At 37.5% G+C, this 19,892-nt stretch overlaps 1 protein-coding gene across 1 annotated transcript in view; it reads right to left on the reverse strand.

Moving 5' to 3' along the window:
- Positions 1-1,223: 1,223 nt before the first annotated feature.
- The window catches only part of LOC107581497 (SUN domain-containing ossification factor-like), a 67,005-nt gene continuing 48,336 nt past the window's right edge, over positions 1,224-19,892 (reverse strand). Inside the window, 12 exon segments of the mRNA XM_016267076.1 lie at positions 1,224-4,185; positions 6,499-6,554; positions 7,969-8,060; positions 9,450-9,598; positions 9,693-9,797; positions 11,031-11,118; positions 11,203-12,441; positions 14,551-14,635; positions 15,995-16,078; positions 17,239-17,304; positions 17,504-17,595; positions 19,660-19,794. Of these exon segments, the coding sequence (XP_016122562.1) occupies positions 3,724-4,185; positions 6,499-6,554; positions 7,969-8,060; positions 9,450-9,598; positions 9,693-9,797; positions 11,031-11,118; positions 11,203-12,441; positions 14,551-14,635; positions 15,995-16,078; positions 17,239-17,304; positions 17,504-17,595; positions 19,660-19,794 (2,653 nt within the window). The 3' untranslated portion in view covers positions 1,224-3,723.

A 19,892-nucleotide genomic window follows, 5' to 3' on the forward strand; every position in this document is an offset into this window, starting at 1 on the left:
TTGATATGCCACACCTGTGAGGTGGATGGATTATTTCGGCAAAGGAGAAGTGCTCACCAACACCGATTTAGACAAATATTTGTGAACAATATTTGAGAGAAATAGGCCTTTTGTGTACATAGAAAAAGTCTTAGATCTATGACTTCAGCTCATGAAAAATGGGGGCAAAAACAAAAGTGTTGCGTTTATAATTTTGTCCAGTGTAGTTACATGTTTCCCAGAAGACAAAATAAGTTAAATTTACCTTGATCTTCAAATTTAAAAAGTTTAAATTTTTTAAGTTTTTCTTAATGCATGGTTTTTCCTTCTGGAGCATCAGTGAGCGTTTAAACCTTCTGTAATAGTTGCATACGAGTCCCTCGGTTGTCCTCAGTGTGAAAAGATGCATCTCAAAATCATTCAGTCATTGTTGGAAAGGGTTCAAATACACAAAAATGCAGGAAAACCAAAGAATTTGTGGGACCTGAAGGAGTTTTTCTGAAGAACAGCAGGCGGTTTATCTGTTCAGGACAAACAAGGGACTCATGAACAACTATCACTAAAAAACAAAACAAAGCTGTGGATCATTCAGGTAACAACACACTATTAAGAAACTTTTGAACAGGGTCATTTTTATAAATTCAACTACTATTTTCTCTTGCGGACTTTCTAAACATCTTTTATGTGAAATATCTTATTCATGTCAGTAAATAAACAACAGCATGCATTTTGTATGATCCCTCTTATTTTGGTCAAATAATTAACATTTTGCAGATTCTGAAAGGTGTATATAAACGATTGACTTCAACTATATACATTTGAACAGGTTTTTTTTTTTTTTTTGGTAATCACACATGCCATCCACTAGTTAGGTGGCTACAATTGCACAGAAATGGACAAATAATCATCACTCGGTGAGTCATATAGTCAACTATATATTACTATATTTTTGGACTTTGTCTTTAAAATACATTAAAATGCAAACATTCATGTCATTTATAGTGTAATCCACACACACAGACATGCCAAACTGACTGCATTAAGCTTTATGGATATATCTAAGAAAATCTGGATAAAAATCTGTGCAACTTAAGACTTTGTAATAGCTTATATGAGACTTCATAATCAGAAAACCACTGATATAACAAGTTGTGTCACTGCACCACTATGTCTATATGTGGTATAGCTGCTTTCATGGGTTTTAATGCTTGTACTATAGTGTGAAAGTAATAAAACACACTGAATAAAGACAACAAAGTGTTTTATTTATAAATTCACAGTTTCTAATGGCACTACACTGCTGTAGTTACAATTGGAGAAACAAAAAATCAAATACTGTGCAGTTCGTCCTCAGATGATGAGATTTCATTTGGGCGCCACCTAGCGGACATTTAAATAAATCAGGCATCCGCCACTAGAGGGCGCCGTACTAAGGAAAGCCTGGGGCGAAAAAGCACTTGTACAAGGTGTGGTGTAGAAAAACAATGTGGAGTTCTCCAAAGTGCACAGGAGAGACACACGCAGCGGTCTCTACTCACTGGTGTACTGGAAAAAATCATCAACATACACACTGATGAGAAAACATCCACAAATTCCACAAGCATATATCAGTTACCATTCAAAAAGGAGAAAGGTAGTGAAACATTTTAAAGTGAAACATGTAGCTTGGAAATCACAGAGATGGTCCATCGCACGCCATCCCAATCTTTCCCTTTTATTGAAATCGTGATGTGAATTCACATTCTTTAAACCCCACAGTCTGATTAAAGGTCAATGATGGGATCGTCTGCATGAAAGAAAACGCTTACAATCTTACACAACACACAGATCTGACACAGAAACTCTACTGGGATGTCAAATGGTCTCTTGGATGCATTAAAAACAACTAAGAAAGCAGCGAGCGAACACACACACACATAGAAAGTGTGTTAAGAGGGACATGGAGTGTGTAAAGTGAAGATGCTGGACACACACACACACACACACAATCTTTACATGTACATGACAGGTAGGACAGACCAGACGGTTGCTTTGCTGGACTATGCATAATATTTGCACAACAACGAGAGCTCGGCCGTTTTTACGATTCACCTCAAATTTAGTAACCCAAAGGCAAAGTTCGTCTGAACAGATCCAGCGAGGAAGAGCAAATCACAGCCAGAAGCTGAGCCAATCAGATGTTACGAGCGTTAGAGGGGATTTATCTGATGCTTCATTTGATTTGAATGCAAAAAAAAGTTTAAGAAGTCAAAAGCTGAATCCAGCTTTCTCAAATCACAGAGTGTGAAAACTTTAGAGAACAGGAAGATGTTGTCCGTACCATTTGTGTGTATCTGTAATAAATCTCTTACATGGAGGTTGGAGGGGCCACTGTATCTCATATATCACATGACCGTGATCTCATAGAGCCCAGGTCACATTTAAATAAATAAATACATAAATAATTACCACTAAAATAACAGAATGTCCCCTACAAACTCCCCGTGTATATTTAAAGCGTGTAAAAATTTGTCTTTGTTTTATGACGGCTCCACTGAACATGAAGAAAATGAGCTGTAAACATGCTTGAGATGCTGTTGGGTGCGTCACAATGTGAACATGTTGATATATGAATGTATGTGTGTGTGTGTGTGTGTGTGTGTGTGTGTGTGTTCAGGCCCAGCCTGGACTCATTGGTCAAACTAGATCGTGATTCAAATAGCAGAGAAAGAGTTTGAATGCAAAAAAAAGTTTAAGAAGTCAAAAGCTGAATCCAGCTTTCTCAAATCACAGAGTGTGAAAACTTTAGAGAACAGGAAGATGTTGTCCGTACCATTTGTGTGTATCTGTAATAAATCTCTTACATGGAGGTTGGAGGGGCCACTGTATCTCATATATCACATGACCGTGATCTCATAGAGCCCAGGTCACATTTAAATAAATAAATACATAAATAATTACCACTAAAATAACAGAATGTCCCCTACAAACTCCCCGTGTATATTTAAAGCGTGTAAAAATTTGTCTTTGTTTTATGACGGCTCCACTGAACATGAAGAAAATGAGCTGTAAACATGCTTGAGATGCTGTTGGGTGCGTCACAATGTGAACATGTTGATATATGAATGTATGTGTGTGTGTGTGTGTGTGTGTGTGTGTTCAGGCCCAGCCTGGACTCATTGGTCAAACTAGATCGTGATTCAAATAGCAGAGAAAGAGGGAAAAAAAATAAAACTCTAAAAGAAAATGACAGAATTAACATGGACTGGATCTGTTTTTCATTCAGCTCTGTTCACTGGATTGAAACCCTGTGCTATGTGACATCACTGGTCCCACAAACCAACCACAGACAATGACTGGCGTACAGTCACACACACACTCACATATACAATTACATATCCAACCAGGAAGGAAAAAAAGAGTGAGTGAGCCTTAAAGGGACAGAGAAAGAGGAAATGGAGACCTGAGGGTCATGTTAGAATGTTGTGGGTCTGGCATCTGTAAATCGGCCTAAAATCCTGGTCACGGTGACGCAGCACCACCTCTGCAACATCAAACCAAGTCTCATTCATACTTGCCAATGTTTATCAGTCAGAAGTTCCCCGAAGAATAAAAAAAAAACCCCAAAACGATCCTGACTGGATAAAAAAGGCACATAACCAAAGTTCAGAGAACCAGGATGTAGTGAAGACGGCGTCAGGATCAGCGCTCACAATGAAATTTCGAAAAGCTGGAATAAGAAAAGTAAGATGGTGGCGTGAAAACTCAAACTCGTCCCGTTACAGCTGTCCTTCCGAATGTGGCCATGCCCAGGTCTGCCTTTCTCTTCATGAGCTCCTCCAGCGTGACGGTCACAGGAAGTGGCAGTGTCTCCCCCACGCACCGGGCCTCCTGCTGCTCAGCGTTCTTGGACTTGCGGCGTTTCAGAGACCTCTTCTCCATCTTGCTCTTGGCCGGCGGCGGCTCGCTGTTGCACAGGGTGGGGTCATGTCCGTTCATGGAGGGGGCGCTGCTGAAGGACTCCTCAGACAGTGTGGAAGTGGAGCTCTCGGAGCTGCCCTCTGACACACAATCCCTGGACGAGCAGGTGGATGCATAGCCGTTGCACGTTGACGGCAGGAATTGAAGAGAAGGTAATGATGTTTCACCGTTAACACTCGTCGCTGAGGGGACAGAGGCCTGGAGCATCTCCACTCTGTCCCCTCCTTTTGTCTTGCAGCGTTTCTTCTGAAAGACACAAACAGGGAGAAATTATTTAATGTCTAAATGATGCATTCAGAGAGGTATTTAAACACCTAAAGCCACGCTAACCGTCTTTGTGCTGAGCGAGTATAAACAAATATATATAGTGGCGAACACTTTATCAGACACCAAGAATAGAGAAATAGAAATCAAGAAATGATGGCACAACAATACAATCACTATGATCACGTGATGATACACATGAGGGCAGAGAACACAAGGATCATTTGTGGAGAAGTTGAGGCCTGTTCACACCAACATAAATGTCTGGAGCATTTGAATGAACATCTGTTAATGCGTCTGTTCAGACCGACATGAAAATCTGCATGCAGTCATTAAAACGCAATTGTTTTATTGCAAGCTGTTCTAATCTCTTTTCCATCACAGGGCAACAAAAACTGGCCAACCAAGATTCACTCTTTTGGTTGCATGCCCAGAGATTATTTGGCCAAGTGACAGCAAACAACGTTAACTAAAAAAAATTAAAAAAAATGATTATGGAAATAAATGTACAAAAATAAAAGTGGTAAATGTTGCTTTGGCAAGAAACTGAAATAGTAAGTATTAAAATAACTAAAAATAAAACTAATAAATAAAAATGAAATACTATACAGACATTAAAAAACAATAAAAATGATTTTAAAAATTAAGTTTCATTAAAATGAAAAATTAAGGTGAAACCAAAATATAAAAACTCAAACTATAATAATATATCGACGATATTAAAATAACACTGACAGAAGAATCTGAAACCAGCTTTTGTCTCTGTACTCTTGTATTTGGTGTTGCTTGATTAACATTATAGTGAATACAAAAATCTGAACGGCTGTAACATTTCAATACTATCTGACTTTTTAGCAAAGTTGTTTACCGGAGTATTTCTGGTTTTCTATGAGCATCACTTAATGTCAGGGAGTGAATTTGCATTTTTATTCAGCAGTCTTCCGTTTTTTCGCATTGATATGAACAGACAAATTGCATGTGAAAACCATACCAAATTTTTTAGCTGAACATCAGTATTGGTCTGAACAGGCCTTTACTATTAGATCCGAGCATAAAGTTATGCAAACAAAGTTATTCTTTGGGGAACAAGCTAAACCTTGACTAAAACCCAAGTCAAGACTCTTACAAAGCGGTTCTTTTTAATAAATTGGTCAAAAAGACACAAATCAGTCTTAAACTCATGTGTTATGGATTTGAATAGGTTTAATGACTTATTAAATGGGACAGTTATAGACTGACTAACTTTTCATCATTAACATACATTAAACTAGAAATGAACTGTGACTGTTTTGTACTTAAGGGAGATGGGAAATTGAATCAATGCAATTACTGCCTGGATGCAAAAAAGAAAAAAAGAAAAGAAAAGAAGCTAAAATTGTAGTTTAAATTATGATAATATAATATTAATGTGATATTGTATAGAGTTGAGAAGAACTGTTGTTGTCATGTTGTTAAAGGTCCCATGGCATGAAAATGTCACTTTATGAGGTTTTTTAACATTAATATGAGTTCCCCTAGCCTGCCTATGGTCCCCCAGTGGCTAGAAATGCCGATAGGTGTAAACCGAGCCCTGGGTATCCTGCTTCGCCTTTGAGAAAATGAATGCTCAGATGGCCCAATCTGGAATCTTCCCTTTATGTCGTCATACGGGGAAAGGTTACCTCCCCTTTCTCTGCTTTGCCTGCCCAGAGAATTTGGCCCACCCATGAGAAAATGAGCTACTACGGTACGAGGCGAGCGCAATATTTTTTTTTTCCTCGAGAGACGTCATGGCTTGCAAACGAGCGAAGCATGGCAGTTGCCCCGCCTCTCTCCTCCTCATTAGCATTTAAAGCTACAGACACAGAAATGGCACGTCCTAAGGAAAGCTCATTGTGGGACTGGCTCGTAGTGGCTGAAATTCTGCACCAAGGCTGAATTTCGGGAAAGAGACTTCAGACACAGTACTAGGGACCACTTAGGCCTATATAAAAGCATCTAAAAAGCAGCATGTCATGGGACCTTTAAATGGAATCGGAATCCTCAGTCAGCAGAGAAACGGTTAACTTCACGGCCGGTCAGACAGACTAACTGGAAAGAGCTGCGTTCCAAAACACTCACTGCTCTTGGCATTTACTGAAGCATTTCTAATAAAGCTTTGATGTAATTAATACTGTTCTTGCAGATTGACAATCTAACTGTTAAACTGGAAAAAAACAAAGACAAGAGCTGCTAAACAAGCAGTGAGTGGTTTTGAAACCCCGCCTCAGTCCCACTACTGTCATGAACACACAGCGGCCCAAACAAACTCCATACCTTTTTCTCTGGAGAAAACCTTAGAGGTTCTACAATGTACAAGTCATCAGGACCTACTAAAGAGGGGAGAGAGGGGGCAGGTTAACGGAATGGTATGGCAAACAATAACACAAGCATGAAAGCACTTGCAAGTAGTAGCACAAGTTACACACAGACTCTTTAAAGTATTTTGTTTTCTGCTTTTCTTCAAGGGTGCAACTGTTATTCAATTGTAATGTTGTCCTATTTCACTCTCGTTTCATTGCCAACAAAGTCTGCAAGTGGCAACCATGGCTGCAGCATCAATTTTTAGCATAATGCTGTAATTTGCATGCATTTGAAAGTCAAGTTTGATTTGCATATATGCAATACTTAGTAATCCCTTAAATGTATCACATTTTTCCACTGTTACTACTTGCAAATGTCCAACATGTGCCAGCCAAAAGCATCATGTGCTAAAAATATCCAACCTCTGCCTTATGAACACAAACCACTGATGAGCTCACACACACACACAATGCTGCAGCAAAATGTGGGAGGAAAAAATGGAACATGAAGCACAGGAAGGATCTGGCGTTTTAAAGTAGTGAAGACGGTTCAGTTTATGCGGCTGAATTTGCAAGTTTTTCATATTAGTTTTTCTGAATTGTTCTTACATATTAGAATTGTCAAATTAATTACTGCACATATCACTTACAAATAAAATTATATGACTTTATTCTTTAAAAAATTTATTCTTTTCAAATAAAATGTCAAAATAATCAAATAATGTATACTGTGCGTGTAAGATTGAATGTATTTACTGTTACATTTACATTCGTTTTTGCACATTAAATTCAAATATTATAATACTTATTACATATTAACTTTATTATAGTTTTAAATGTCTAAATATGGTGACATTGTCAATATGAAAAGTCTTTGAGAATCAATACACTGATTTCCAAGTAGCTAACTTTTTGTTACTTTTTTTATTATAACAATTTACACTCAATTAACGGTTTTAATTGAGTTTTTTGGCTTGTAAAAGAAAGAGTTGTTTGCTTAATACGTCCCATAAGATAAGACTCTGTTGACATTCAATTACAAATCCCACTGTGCTCAGTATGGGTCACACTGATATTGAATTATGGCCAGACACTTTGGAACTAGTACCACAGCTGGACCCAAAACTAGATCAAGCTGTAATGTGATCTGTGTGCCATTTAATCCAAAAGGCGTGATTCTTCTGAGAGCAGCAGCCAAAGTGAACGCACACAACGTAAGCCACATGTTAAGTGGGAAGGTGTGACATTAGTGGGCTGTGAGAAATGAATATGGTGGATTTGAGTCTGGCTGAAAAAGACACAGGATGTTAAGAACCAGAGCAGAGTAAAACAATGTGAATTATATGAGAGAAGGGGAGGAGTTAGAGAAAAAGAGAGAAAGACAGAGAGACATAGAGAGAGCTCTGGCACCATAACTCTCTTGAGTGTAAAAGGTGACTCTTACCTTCTGACGTGGGCAGTTGAAATGACTTTGAACGAATGAGAGGACAAGAAACTCTCCGTTTCAGACTCATATCATCATATGAGGAAAAACACCTGAAAATGAGAAAGAGAGACATTAATCCTAGATATATTCTATGCAAGTGTCCAAATATAGATGCGAACTTCCTGATTCCTCATTGATGAATAGAAAGCTCAAAATACCAAATTATTTGAAATAAAAATCTTTCTCTCATCTTTTTAAGTGGGAGAACTTGCACAATTGGTGGCTGACTAAATACTTTTTTGCCCCACTGTAAATGATCAATTTTTGAATGGTATGCTGCTACATTATTGTCACAAAGGGCTAACTTCAAACATCTGTGCTATTAAATCAGTTTACATAACTTCAACTAGCTTGCTCATCCAAATATCCATTTCTGATGTCGCCAATAATTAGAGATGCACCGAAATTTCGGCTGCCGAAAATGAGTTCACCGCTCAGGTTTCACTTTCACGTGGTGTGACGCTCTGCGTATTATCCCGCTCTATGAGTGTGCACTCCGCTCAGTCGCTCCACTCGTATACCGTTCATGCGAATCGGAACAGCAAAGTCCACTCAAAAATTGAGCCGACAGGAAACATCGATGTAGTACAGTATTGTTTCTGTCTGCAATAGCCCTACTGTGTTGTAACACGGTGTGGTATATGGGCAACTCTGGTAACGCTGCCCTCTCATTCATTGATCTGCTAACCGCAATTATGCTCACATGTTCTGATAATAATAGCTTTCTAGGACTAAACATTATTTGGATAATTGGTAAAAAAAAAAAAAAAAAGTTAAATATCTTAACACTACTGTAAGACCTACCTGAAAAACTAAAAAAGCTATTAATTTAATTCGAAGGCCTGTCGTTATTTTTTATTTGTGCTATCATTATTAATTTCTTTATTTGTTCTTATTTTATTACTGACTGCTTACTTGTCATTTTTTATTCAATTCAAAGTTTGAAATCAAGCTATCTCGTGCAACTGCACCAAAATTACCCCACTGTAAAATAAAAAAAAACACTGAGTGAGCAAAAATGTGTGAGATAGCTAGTTATAATGGTAATTAAATAATGCTTACATATGTATAAAACCCTACATTAAAATGTCATATAAATTGGTATCTTCATTAGAAATTAGCCTATTGATTGCCACCATTGATGGACAAATTTTTTAAATAATATAAAAAAATATCTGTATGACATTATATTCTGCAGTTCTTCCCTGTTGTACCGAATATCTATACTTTTCAAATTATCATATCGAAGTTAGGAATTCAAATATTGTGACAAAATTAACTTTGAAGGGTGCCACAAGTTTGTTAAAATTTCCAAAAGGTGCCGCAACAAAAAAAAAGGTTGGGAAACACTGCTCTAGAGAACTCCTTTCTGCAATCCTGAGAACGCATTGTGTTCTTGTATTGTGTTATGAATTCTGCACATTTGGTGTGTGTTATACCTCTTAGGGCTGGGGTAGTGGTTGCTCATGGGAATGGTTGAGCTGGTGTTGTGACTGGGCAAGCTCCTGCAGCACTGCATACAGAGCAGCAGACCCAGCGTCAGACATAGGATCAGAGACAGCACCAGGTAACTCTGTCTGTCAGACACCTACAACACACAGTAAACAATATGAATAAACATTACTGGGTGGGCCAAACATTAGATAGGTCAGGAATGAGATGAGAAATGCATGTTTGTAGACCTCTCGCTGTAGCTGAGCAACTGTGGCAGACAGGTTCAGCATGATCCTGGTGGCATTCTCCAGCTGGCTCTGTAACATCTGTATAGACTCTGTCTGTTTCTGGTCCTAAATACACACACACACACACACACACACACACACACACACACACACACACACAGTTGCAAACAGTTATCCACGTTATCCATGTAAAAAAAAAAAAAAAAAAAACACAGTGCATGCTACAGTTGCCCCCAAAGTTGTCAGTTTTCTTAGCCAGAAGGTGTCCAAGAACATTTTATTTTGATTTTAAACAGTATGTCTTCAAAGTCTTTTTTTTGTCATTTACATTTAGTCATTTAGCACATGCTTTTATTCAAAGCGACTTACAAATGAGGATAACAGAAGCAATCAAAACCAACAAAAGAGCAGTAATATGTAAGTGCTGACAACAAGTCTCTGTTAGTCTAATGCCGTACACATAGCATGGTTTTTTTAAAATGATAAATATAAAGAAAAGAAGTAGATAGAATAGAAAAACAATAGAGAATGCTAATGTTAGAGGGTACTTTTTTTACACAAATATAATGAAAACAAGTTGAAAATAGAAAAACAATAGAGAACGCTAGTATTAGAGGGTCATTTTTTATAAATAAAAAGAAAAGTCGAAAGAATAGAGAATGAGAAAAAAACAAGTAGTAGAAACAACAGAGTGCAAGTGTTAGAGGAATATTTGAAGGATAAACAATAGATAAAAAAAAATAATCCAATAAATAAGTTAATAATCATATTTTGTCTTCGTTTTGATAATAAACAATGTATCTTCATAAAATTACTTGATGACAGTTTTCTTTTCAATGTTGACACTACTGTTTAAATGTTTGGGATGTGTAAATTATACCACTAATAATTATAATAATAAACGTTCCTTTAGCAAATTAGCGTAATTAGAATGATTTCTCAAGGATCATGTGACAGTGACGACTGGCACAATGAATGCTGAAAATTCAGCTTTAATATTACAGGAATACATTTTACTCCAAAATACAGTTAAAAACAGGAGAGAAAATAAATGTGTGTGTGTTATTGCATTTTTGAGCCTTGGTGAGCATAAGAGACCTCTTTCAAAAACAAACAAACAAACAAACTAAAAAAAAAACCTTACTGACCCCAACATATTGAATGGTAGTGTATTTTCTAATTGGAATATGATACTTTATTTAATACAGTGCCATTCACACTTTCTCAAATGTATCTAAGTGTCCAAACACATTATCCATGCATGTTGCAGTTGCCAGTATCAAAGTTTATAAAAAAGCCCAGCTCAAATGACTAATGTTCTGTGTGACTGATAATAACCTGCTCTTCTGCGATTCTGGAGGTGTTCTGCAGTTTGATGATGGTCTTGTTGAAAGCCCGTTGCATCTCCTCCATCTGTTTACGATACCTGAGAGACAGCAGAATGGCTCAATCAAACAATGTGGCCCACTATGATCATTTTAGGTTTGCTAGCATGTATCTGTGTTTTGACCTCTGGCTGAGCTCCTCCAGGTATCTGCTGCTGAGGGACATGTTCATTTCTAGTGCTTTAATCCTGTTATTCAATCTCATGAACACCGATTCCTTCTGGTTGGATCCGTGCACCTGATTCCCATTGCCGTTTCCATTCCCGTGGCCCATTTCTGCCGAATGCTGCTGCTCTGCGTAAAACTCTCCGACGGTGCGGTGCGGTAGCAGAATGTCATCAACAGTCTCCTCTTGTTGAGACAGAGGGGCTTCAGAAAGCTCTGGCTGGGAGGCCACAGCACTGTGGTGAGGATCTTCAACCCCTGCAGTCCTGCCGATATCCGAGGCTTCTGGAAGCGGGATGGGAAGTTCAGTAGGAGGTGGGATATCAGCGGGGCGAGTGTGGGTGGGCAATGGCTGAACCGTCTGCTCTTTGGTGGCGACGGGGAGCTCCAATTTGGGAGGGTCCGTCTCTGGGCTGTGTGGTTCAGTGGTGGTGGTGGAAGAGAGCGGAGAGGCGGCGGCACTGGGAGAGAGGAGGCTGCTGGTGGTGCTGACAGGCGTACGGGTTTCTGGGATGTCCTCCAGGTACTGCGGACGCTGGTCCACGGGCTCTCCCGTGGGTAGGGACTCTGGGATGTTTTGGGTGGGGGTGTCGGAGAAGCTGTGTGGGGGAAGGGTGGAGGTACGACTGGGCTCTAGCAGAATGGTCTCAGGTGGGAGCTCCTGATCTGTGACTGCAGATTCCCCACTGGAGGACTGAGGCAGAGAAGCCACCGTTTCAGTAGGGGAAATCCTCTCAGCTTGTGCCTGAGAGGGCTGCTCTGTTTCTGGAAGTTTCTCAGAGGGCACAGCGGGCTCTTGGGTTGGGGTGGTGTCAGGGAGGGACTGCTGAGGGGTGGTTTGAGTGTCTGTGTCGGTGTGTGTGTGCTGTGCTTTGTGGCGCTGGTCTCTATGCTGGCGCTGTAGTGCTAATGCTGCTGAACAGTAGCAGCAGAAGTGTTCGTGCAAAGATGCCAAACAGGACAAAGTGGAGAGGTGGCTGCAGTATGTGGCGCTCTCCCGCTCCCACATCTCCTCTGTACTTTTCTCCTCCTCTTGCTCCTCCTCCAGCAGGGTCACCGTTGGCTGAGTGGCCTCTTCGTCCTCCTCGATGAGGATGACGATACGGCTCTCCTCAGGTGGAGGTTCTGAAGGAGCCTCAGGAACAGGAACCTCTAAGTCATCCTTCACTAGAGTGGGATCCAGCTCAAGAACATCCAGCCTGGAGATATGATGACCAAGAATGTTAGTTCTCAAATCTCTCATTTCAAACCAAGGTTGCACAATGTTTGTTACTTAGTTATGAGCACGACCACACAGAATGTGAGCTCCTCAGTTTACTGCAGAACTGAAATGCCTGTCACAACTCAACTCCTTGCATGTTAATTTTTTAAAGATACAGTTCATCCAAAGAAGAATTCTGTAATTTGCTAAGTTATTTAGTTCCAATTCCATATGACTTAAAAGAACAATAAAATAAGAAATTCTATGACCATGACAATGAATATCAATGAATGTGGGCAAAAGACATTTTAAACCAAAACTACTGAAAATAGTTTTCATTAAAGCTGGAATAAAATATAGATAACTAGATAAAACCTGATAAAAAATATACAGTGGAGGTCAAAATTATTACAACACTAGTATTTTCACCAGCTAAAAATGTTTTAAAATCAGTTTTGCTGTAGTGTGTCAGTAGGAAATATCAGTTTACATTTCCAAACATTCATTTTGCCATCAATTGTAACAATCCAGGGAGATTTTTGTCTGACAACAGCCAGTGCACCACACAGAGATCTGATCTGATCATCATCCAGTCTGTCTGGTATGTCAGTATGTCATGAAGAAACCGAACAAACTGAGACAGACTAAATCCAGAAGAACTGTGGCAACGTCTTCAAGATGCTTCAAGAGATCTACCTGCAAAGCTACACTACTGTTAAAAGTTTTAGGCACTTGTGTAAAAATGCTGTAAAATGAGGATGTTGTCAAAAATAAATGTCATAAATTTATTTTCTTTATCAATTAACTTCTATTAACTAAATTAAATCAACATTTGGCGTGACTATCTTTTGCGTTTAAAGCAGCTTTTGCCCTAGATGCGCTTGAGCATAGTTTTTCAAGTAGCTTTGCAGGTAGGTCTCTTGAAGCATCTTGGAGACGTTGCCACAGTTCTTCTGGATTTAGTCTGTCTCAGTTTGTTCTGTTTCTTCATGACATTCCAGACAGACTGGCTGATGATCAGATCAGATCTCTGTGTGGAGAACTGGCTGATGTCAGAAAAAAAATCTCACTGGATTATTACAATTAACGGCAAAATGAATGTTTGGAAATGTAAACTGATCTTTCCTACTGACACACTACAGCAAAAGTTAAAAATAACTGACTTAAAACCATTTTTCAGCTGGTGAAAATACTAACGTTCTAATAATTTTGGCCACCACTGTATTACAAATGTTGCCTTGACAACTGAAATAAGTTCAAGTAGAAGTACTAAAATTGCAAAAACTAAAACTAATGTAAAAATAAATTAAAGCTATAAAGAAATATTTCTAAATAAATAAAAATTATAAAGCAAATCAAATTACTGAAACATAACTAAAAATAAAAAATACGGCTAATTAAAAATAATAAATGTTAGAAGTGCATAAAATATTCACTGATAATAGAATGACTATAAATAATAATAAAGTAATCTTAAAATAATAATGACATTCATTTAAGTTAGCTGCTGTGACCAGATCTTGAGAACCAGATCAGTCAGATTTGTGAATGAATTGTTTAAATCAATTTTATAAAGCAGACCAACCAATTCACTAAAAAGATTTTACTAAAAAGAATCATCTGTTCACAAATCAAAGCTATTTATCTCATAAATAATGCCAAGTAGGGCAAGATTTTCCAATGAATATTAATTAAAATTTTCAATCAAAAATTTGTTTGTAAAAAAAAAAAAAAAAAATTGAATGTGTTGAAAGGGTGTAAGGTACATTAAATGAGAACTAAATACTCCTCTATGAACTAAATATTTTTGGCTAATTTGATCAAGATTTTAGCTACAAACTATTTTTACCATGTTTAAATGCACTCTGCATAATTCAGCAGATTGAGTCTGACTCTGAGCCTGGTTATGCAGCAGCTACAGTTAATTAAAGTTTTATAAGCTCGTACTGTATTAGAAAAAGGATTCAGTGGTTGATTTGGTATGTGAGCAAACAGTCTGTGCTGGAATACGCTGACTAGCTCGGGGCTCAGTATTGAGCAAGCATTTGGGGTTTTAATATGCTGGATGAGTAGGGTGTGTGTGTTTGTGTGTACGAATGAGACTCACGTAGAGGGCTGTTCAGTAGGTTCTGGCGTGAGTGTGGTTTCTGTTGACGTCTGGGTGACGTTTTCTGTCCCAGAGGAAATGTTTCCTGAGCAAGATGAGAAAAATAACAAATTCTGACAGTGAGAAAAGGAAAAGGAGAATATGAAAATTTGTTTTCCATACTGCCCTTCCACAACACAAAGAGGGCTATTGTTCAGAGAAAAGCACCCAAGATTAAACACAGAAACACAAATGTGCCCTTAACTAGCAACAGGTGATGATCTCGAGAGCCTGGGATGGTTTATCCAGGCCAACAAGGATATCGAAAAAAACCCAGCTTTGGAATATCAGTCATTGTGCCACAATGGCATTTTCTGAATTCTTGTCACATACTGAGTCAGTCTTTGTGACAGTGAAGATTACATTATCTCGAAAAATGTGCATCAAACATGGGAAGTTACTCTCTAATATGTGTTTGTAAAACTATAAGCCATGAGTGGAGTAGAAATCATCTAAAAGATTATGGATTATATTATTAGTCGGTTTCATGAATGTTAAATAGGGGACATAATTTTCACCCAACTAGTTTTCTGAAAGGCAGGTGTCATATTATGATTACCAACTGTGCATTTCTTCAATTGAACAACCGAACAACTTTTTAAAAGCTATTAAAATATAATGATTACTGGCTAATAAAGGGACTTCTAAATTTCCAAAGTGTACAGGAGGATGTCAGTCTGAAAAGACTCTAACTGCCAGTGTGTTCACTCACAGTTGGAAGAATCGTTCATTCATTTTATTGGTATAAATTTGATCAGGTGATTCAATTTTGTGTTATTTTATATCAATAAACTGTAGTATGTATATTGGTATTATATCAGCTATCAATCACCATTTTTATCTAGATATTGGTATTGGCCATTAAAAACAACTCATATCAGTCAACCACAATCTAACAGTTTAAAAACAAAACTGCCCATAGCGTGCTTTCCTTTTCCAAACGTAATATAAACTTTCAGTCATCCACTCGACTGCAATCTCTCAAGGGCCACAGTACAAAATATCTTGTTAAACAGTCTTTTTTCTTTTAGCCTCCTAGTCAGACTGTTTATGGTCATGATAGAGAAGCAGGCTGTTTTTAAACTTTACTTCTGCTTTAAGGAAAGCCACATGCGTGTTTGAACAGCATTTTGTAGCAGCTCTCTCTGGGCCTGCGCACACACACACACACACACACACACACACCCCCTGGGAGAGTTTGATGCTGGCAAGAGCAGCTACAGAACCCATCAAAGACGTGCTTACACTGCCAGGCCTCACAGTTCCAGCACTGTTGGCATGGTGACAGCCCTCACTAGTCACAAACAGCTGCCAAGCAAAGAGGAGCAAATAAGTAATTTCTTAGTACAGACTCAGGACAGGGTGGTTTTAATATCCAAGCTCAAGGCAGAGATCAGGTCCGTACCTTCCATTTCAGCTCCGTCCTCTAGTTCTGGTTTCCCTCCTAGCACATTTGCTGCAATGTTGTTTACCATGTTCAGGATGGCGTCTAAAAGAATCCAGAGGAAAATACTAAAAATGTAACATTTATATGCATGGAACAGGGGTAAATGTCTCACAATGCCAACACACAGGCTGAATTGTTTTCTACAATTCACCAAACCAAATTCAATGCTCTTAAAATATAATGATCACTGGCCAAAAATTATGAACTTCTGAATTATTGAAGTCAATCTGCCAGTATGCTTGTTGCGTGGTATTATATTATCATCATTAAATTCTGTTATGTATTCTGGCATTAATTGGCATTCTACTGGCAACAGAAGTACATGTTGTATACAAGGACTGTTCATTATTAACCTCATAAATTCTCCATAGTTAATGTGTTGCAAATCTGCAATTAAAAAAAAAAATTAAATAATAATAAAAAAAAAACAACGTACATATACTGTACATTTTTATGTAATATTCCATGTATTGAGCCTTGGTGATAATTAACTGCATTAAACATTTAACTGCATGTGTTACAATGTTATTTTAGTATTATTTATATATTACTATAGTATTTTGAATAGCTTTTACTTTATACTTAGTTTTCATTTTATTTAGGTTTTTGTAATGTGCTTTTGTCATTTTTATTATTATTTGTCGTTTTCTAATATTTCTATTTAGCTACAGTTTATTTTTATTTTTGTAATTTTAAATAAAATAAATGTACTTCAACTTAAAATATGAAAATGAGAAATGTTGCATTGTCAACTAACTGAAATAAAATGTTACCTAAAATGTATATTTTATTATGGCTTTATTTCATTTAAAGAAAACAATTTGTAATTGTTTTAGTTAACAACAACAAGTTTTGACTTCACAACCTTTATAACGGATATTCAAAACGCGTTTTAAAAGAAAACTTGGAACTTCGGCAGAGGGCACACCCCTTCCTTGAATTCTACAGTTAGTAAATTTTTTGCCACTGTAGCTTTGAGCAAACTGGAATATAATCAACAGGGATTGCCGTGAGCAAAGTGAATCTGTGCAATGCGCAACTAACGGGTTTCATCCCAATTATAAAGTGGCAATGCTGTTATCCACTTCTGTTCATAGTTTAGCTAGTTTAACCAGTAGATTGAAATGATTACTTGTGGGCATCTACAGATAAATATTCATGAAATCAAAAGCACAAGCAGAATATGGAGGAACAGCACATACTTGTAGCAGAGCCCAGCAGATTCTTCGATGTCTTGTCCTCTGACGGCAGGTAGCCGAGTGGGTAATCTGTAAAAAAGACGTCTGGAATTAAGACAACAGCATTAGCCAAATGGACACACACACAACAACTGCCAAACAGAAAACAAACAAATGCAGTCTTGTGTCTAAATGATTAAATCCTGCCATATAGTATTGCACATATCTATCTGTTAATACTGTACTTTTTTAACTTTCTGTGAGCAATCATTTAGAGAGATGATCTCACCATAGTCTTCATCCAGATACTCGGCTCTCTCTGACGTGTACTGAGAGTCAGCTATCTCATCATACTCCTCCACCATACTGGTGCCAAACACCCTGATATACACAAAGATACACATGAGCAACACAAAAAATTAGATACTTGCAAGTATAAGAGTTAGGAAAAGGATTAAAAACAGCATGGGAGGGAGTGTTGATAAAAATGACAGTATGTTCCTGTATTATCATAAAGAACAAACAGCCCCTGTAAAGATAAGAGACGGTCAGGCTTCAGAATAAGAAATATTAACATAAAGCCCACTTTGATCATCAGCAAAGGGCAGAGTGATTATAGTTGTTTTGTAGAAGGCAGAGATAAGTTACTCTGCCTTCTACAAAACAACTATAATCACTCTGCCCTTTGCCCAGGTTAGTGGGGGTCTTTAAAAACATGTTTTATAGCCCCCGTTCAATCCTCAAGGGCCACGTACGGAGGAGGTAACAGCAGTGGAAGAAAAATAACAACAGATATCCAGTAAAATTCGCAGTTTTAGAGATCAAAGGGAAGTAGGATTTTGGAATAAATGTTACTCTGTGGCTTGTAAAATAGCACAATGACCAGAAAGTAGCTTCTTGCGATTCTCAATTTGGATCTGTTAAGGTCAGAACTAAAAAGCTAACAAAATGTTTAGTACAAGTGTGGAAAGGATTTTTATTTTTCATCTATATATCTGGCTGTAGTGTTTTGCTTGCCTCTCACAGTATATACAGTAACTCCCTTACAGGGGGACAATATGTCTCTCATAGAGTGCAGGCAGACCAGCCCCTTTATGGGCCTCCAACCAAGATTAAATCTCCTGCCAATGCAAACGGGCCTGAGAGGAGATTGAGGCAGGATAGAGATCAACTCAATTCAAGAACTTTGCCTTTTGAAACTTTTATAAAGCCAGGTGTGCTTTCTCACAGTCAATGAAATTTAAAGGGCAATGCAAGTACAGGATTGTAAAATCAGAAGCGACCTGTTTCTGATTAACGCATAATGCTGCTTGTGCAGTATGCATTGGCTTTACTCTTATCAGTCACCTTCTGAAATGTCATGAAAACATTTTTTGCATCTTTCGAACCATTTAATCATAACCATTTAAAAAATATATATTTTTCTCTCAAAATGAAGGAAAAAATACTTCATATGACGCATACCAAAAAATTCCCCTCACAGTATGCATTAGACTAGAAACATACTTCACGCAAGTATGCAAACGCCTGTTGTACTACCATTCAAATGTTTGGAGTCATTACAACTTTTTGTTGAAAGAAAGAAATACTTTTATTCAGCAAAGGCACATTAAATTGATGAAAAGTGATAGTAAAGACATTTATGATGTTACAAACATAAACTGTAAATAAATACTGTTCTTTAAACTTTCAATGCATCAAAAAATAATAATGTATCATGGTTTACACAAAACTATTAAGCAGCAAACCATTTTCAACACTGATAATATTAAAATGTTTCTTAAGCAGCAAATCAGCATATTAGAATGATTTCTGAAGGATCATGCGTCACTGAAGACTGGAGTAATGATGCTGAAAATTCAGCTTTACCATTTCAATAATAAATGACATTTTCAAATATATTAAAATAGAAAAGTTATTTTAAATTCCAAAAAAAATATTTCACAATATTACTGTTTTTACTGTATTTTTTGATCAAATCCATGCAGAAAGTATAAGAGCTAACTGTGAGTGTAAGAGATTTCAAAATCATTCAAAAACTCATATTTATTATCCCCACACTTTTGGAACGGTAGTGTACTTGTACATACTGTAAAAACTCAACTGAGTATTAACGTATCCTTTAAATATCTGTGCTATTATACACAGTGTTCATCAGCTAGTGATCAATATAAATGTTGACAACAGAAGAAGACCTTTTTGTTCTAATACACATTATAGAGCTCTTTGTGGTCATACTGAGTTTAACAAAATGCACATGACAATCGCATTCGATTAATCGTGCAGCCTATATGCAACGCATACCTGCACTGCACTTTGAATGCAATAACATCAAGGTTATGTGCATATGGGCATTCACATACTTGTGCAAAATAGGTTTCAGTCATGTTATACACAGTATTGAAATTGTCCATATTCTATTCAAGTAACATTAATTAAACACACCTGATCAGGCTGAGTGGACAGAAGTGTTCAGAGCCAAAGTGGGAGAGTAGCTCAACCTACAAAAAAAAATTAAAAATTTAAATATAATCACAATTATCACAATCTGATTTCTTTTTAGAAATCAGAATGATTGCCCTTTCACATAAGCACAAATCAAAACAATCTCAACTCATACACAGGGTTTATTTTACTTAATCTAGTTTCCCGTTTTATTACATTTATCATATATCAAC

This window comes from Sinocyclocheilus grahami, unplaced genomic scaffold, assembly GCF_001515645.1.
Source record: "Sinocyclocheilus grahami isolate Dianchi unplaced genomic scaffold, SAMN03320097.WGS_v1.1 scaffold35.1, whole genome shotgun sequence".
Classification (NCBI taxonomy): domain Eukaryota; kingdom Metazoa; phylum Chordata; class Actinopteri; order Cypriniformes; family Cyprinidae; genus Sinocyclocheilus; species Sinocyclocheilus grahami.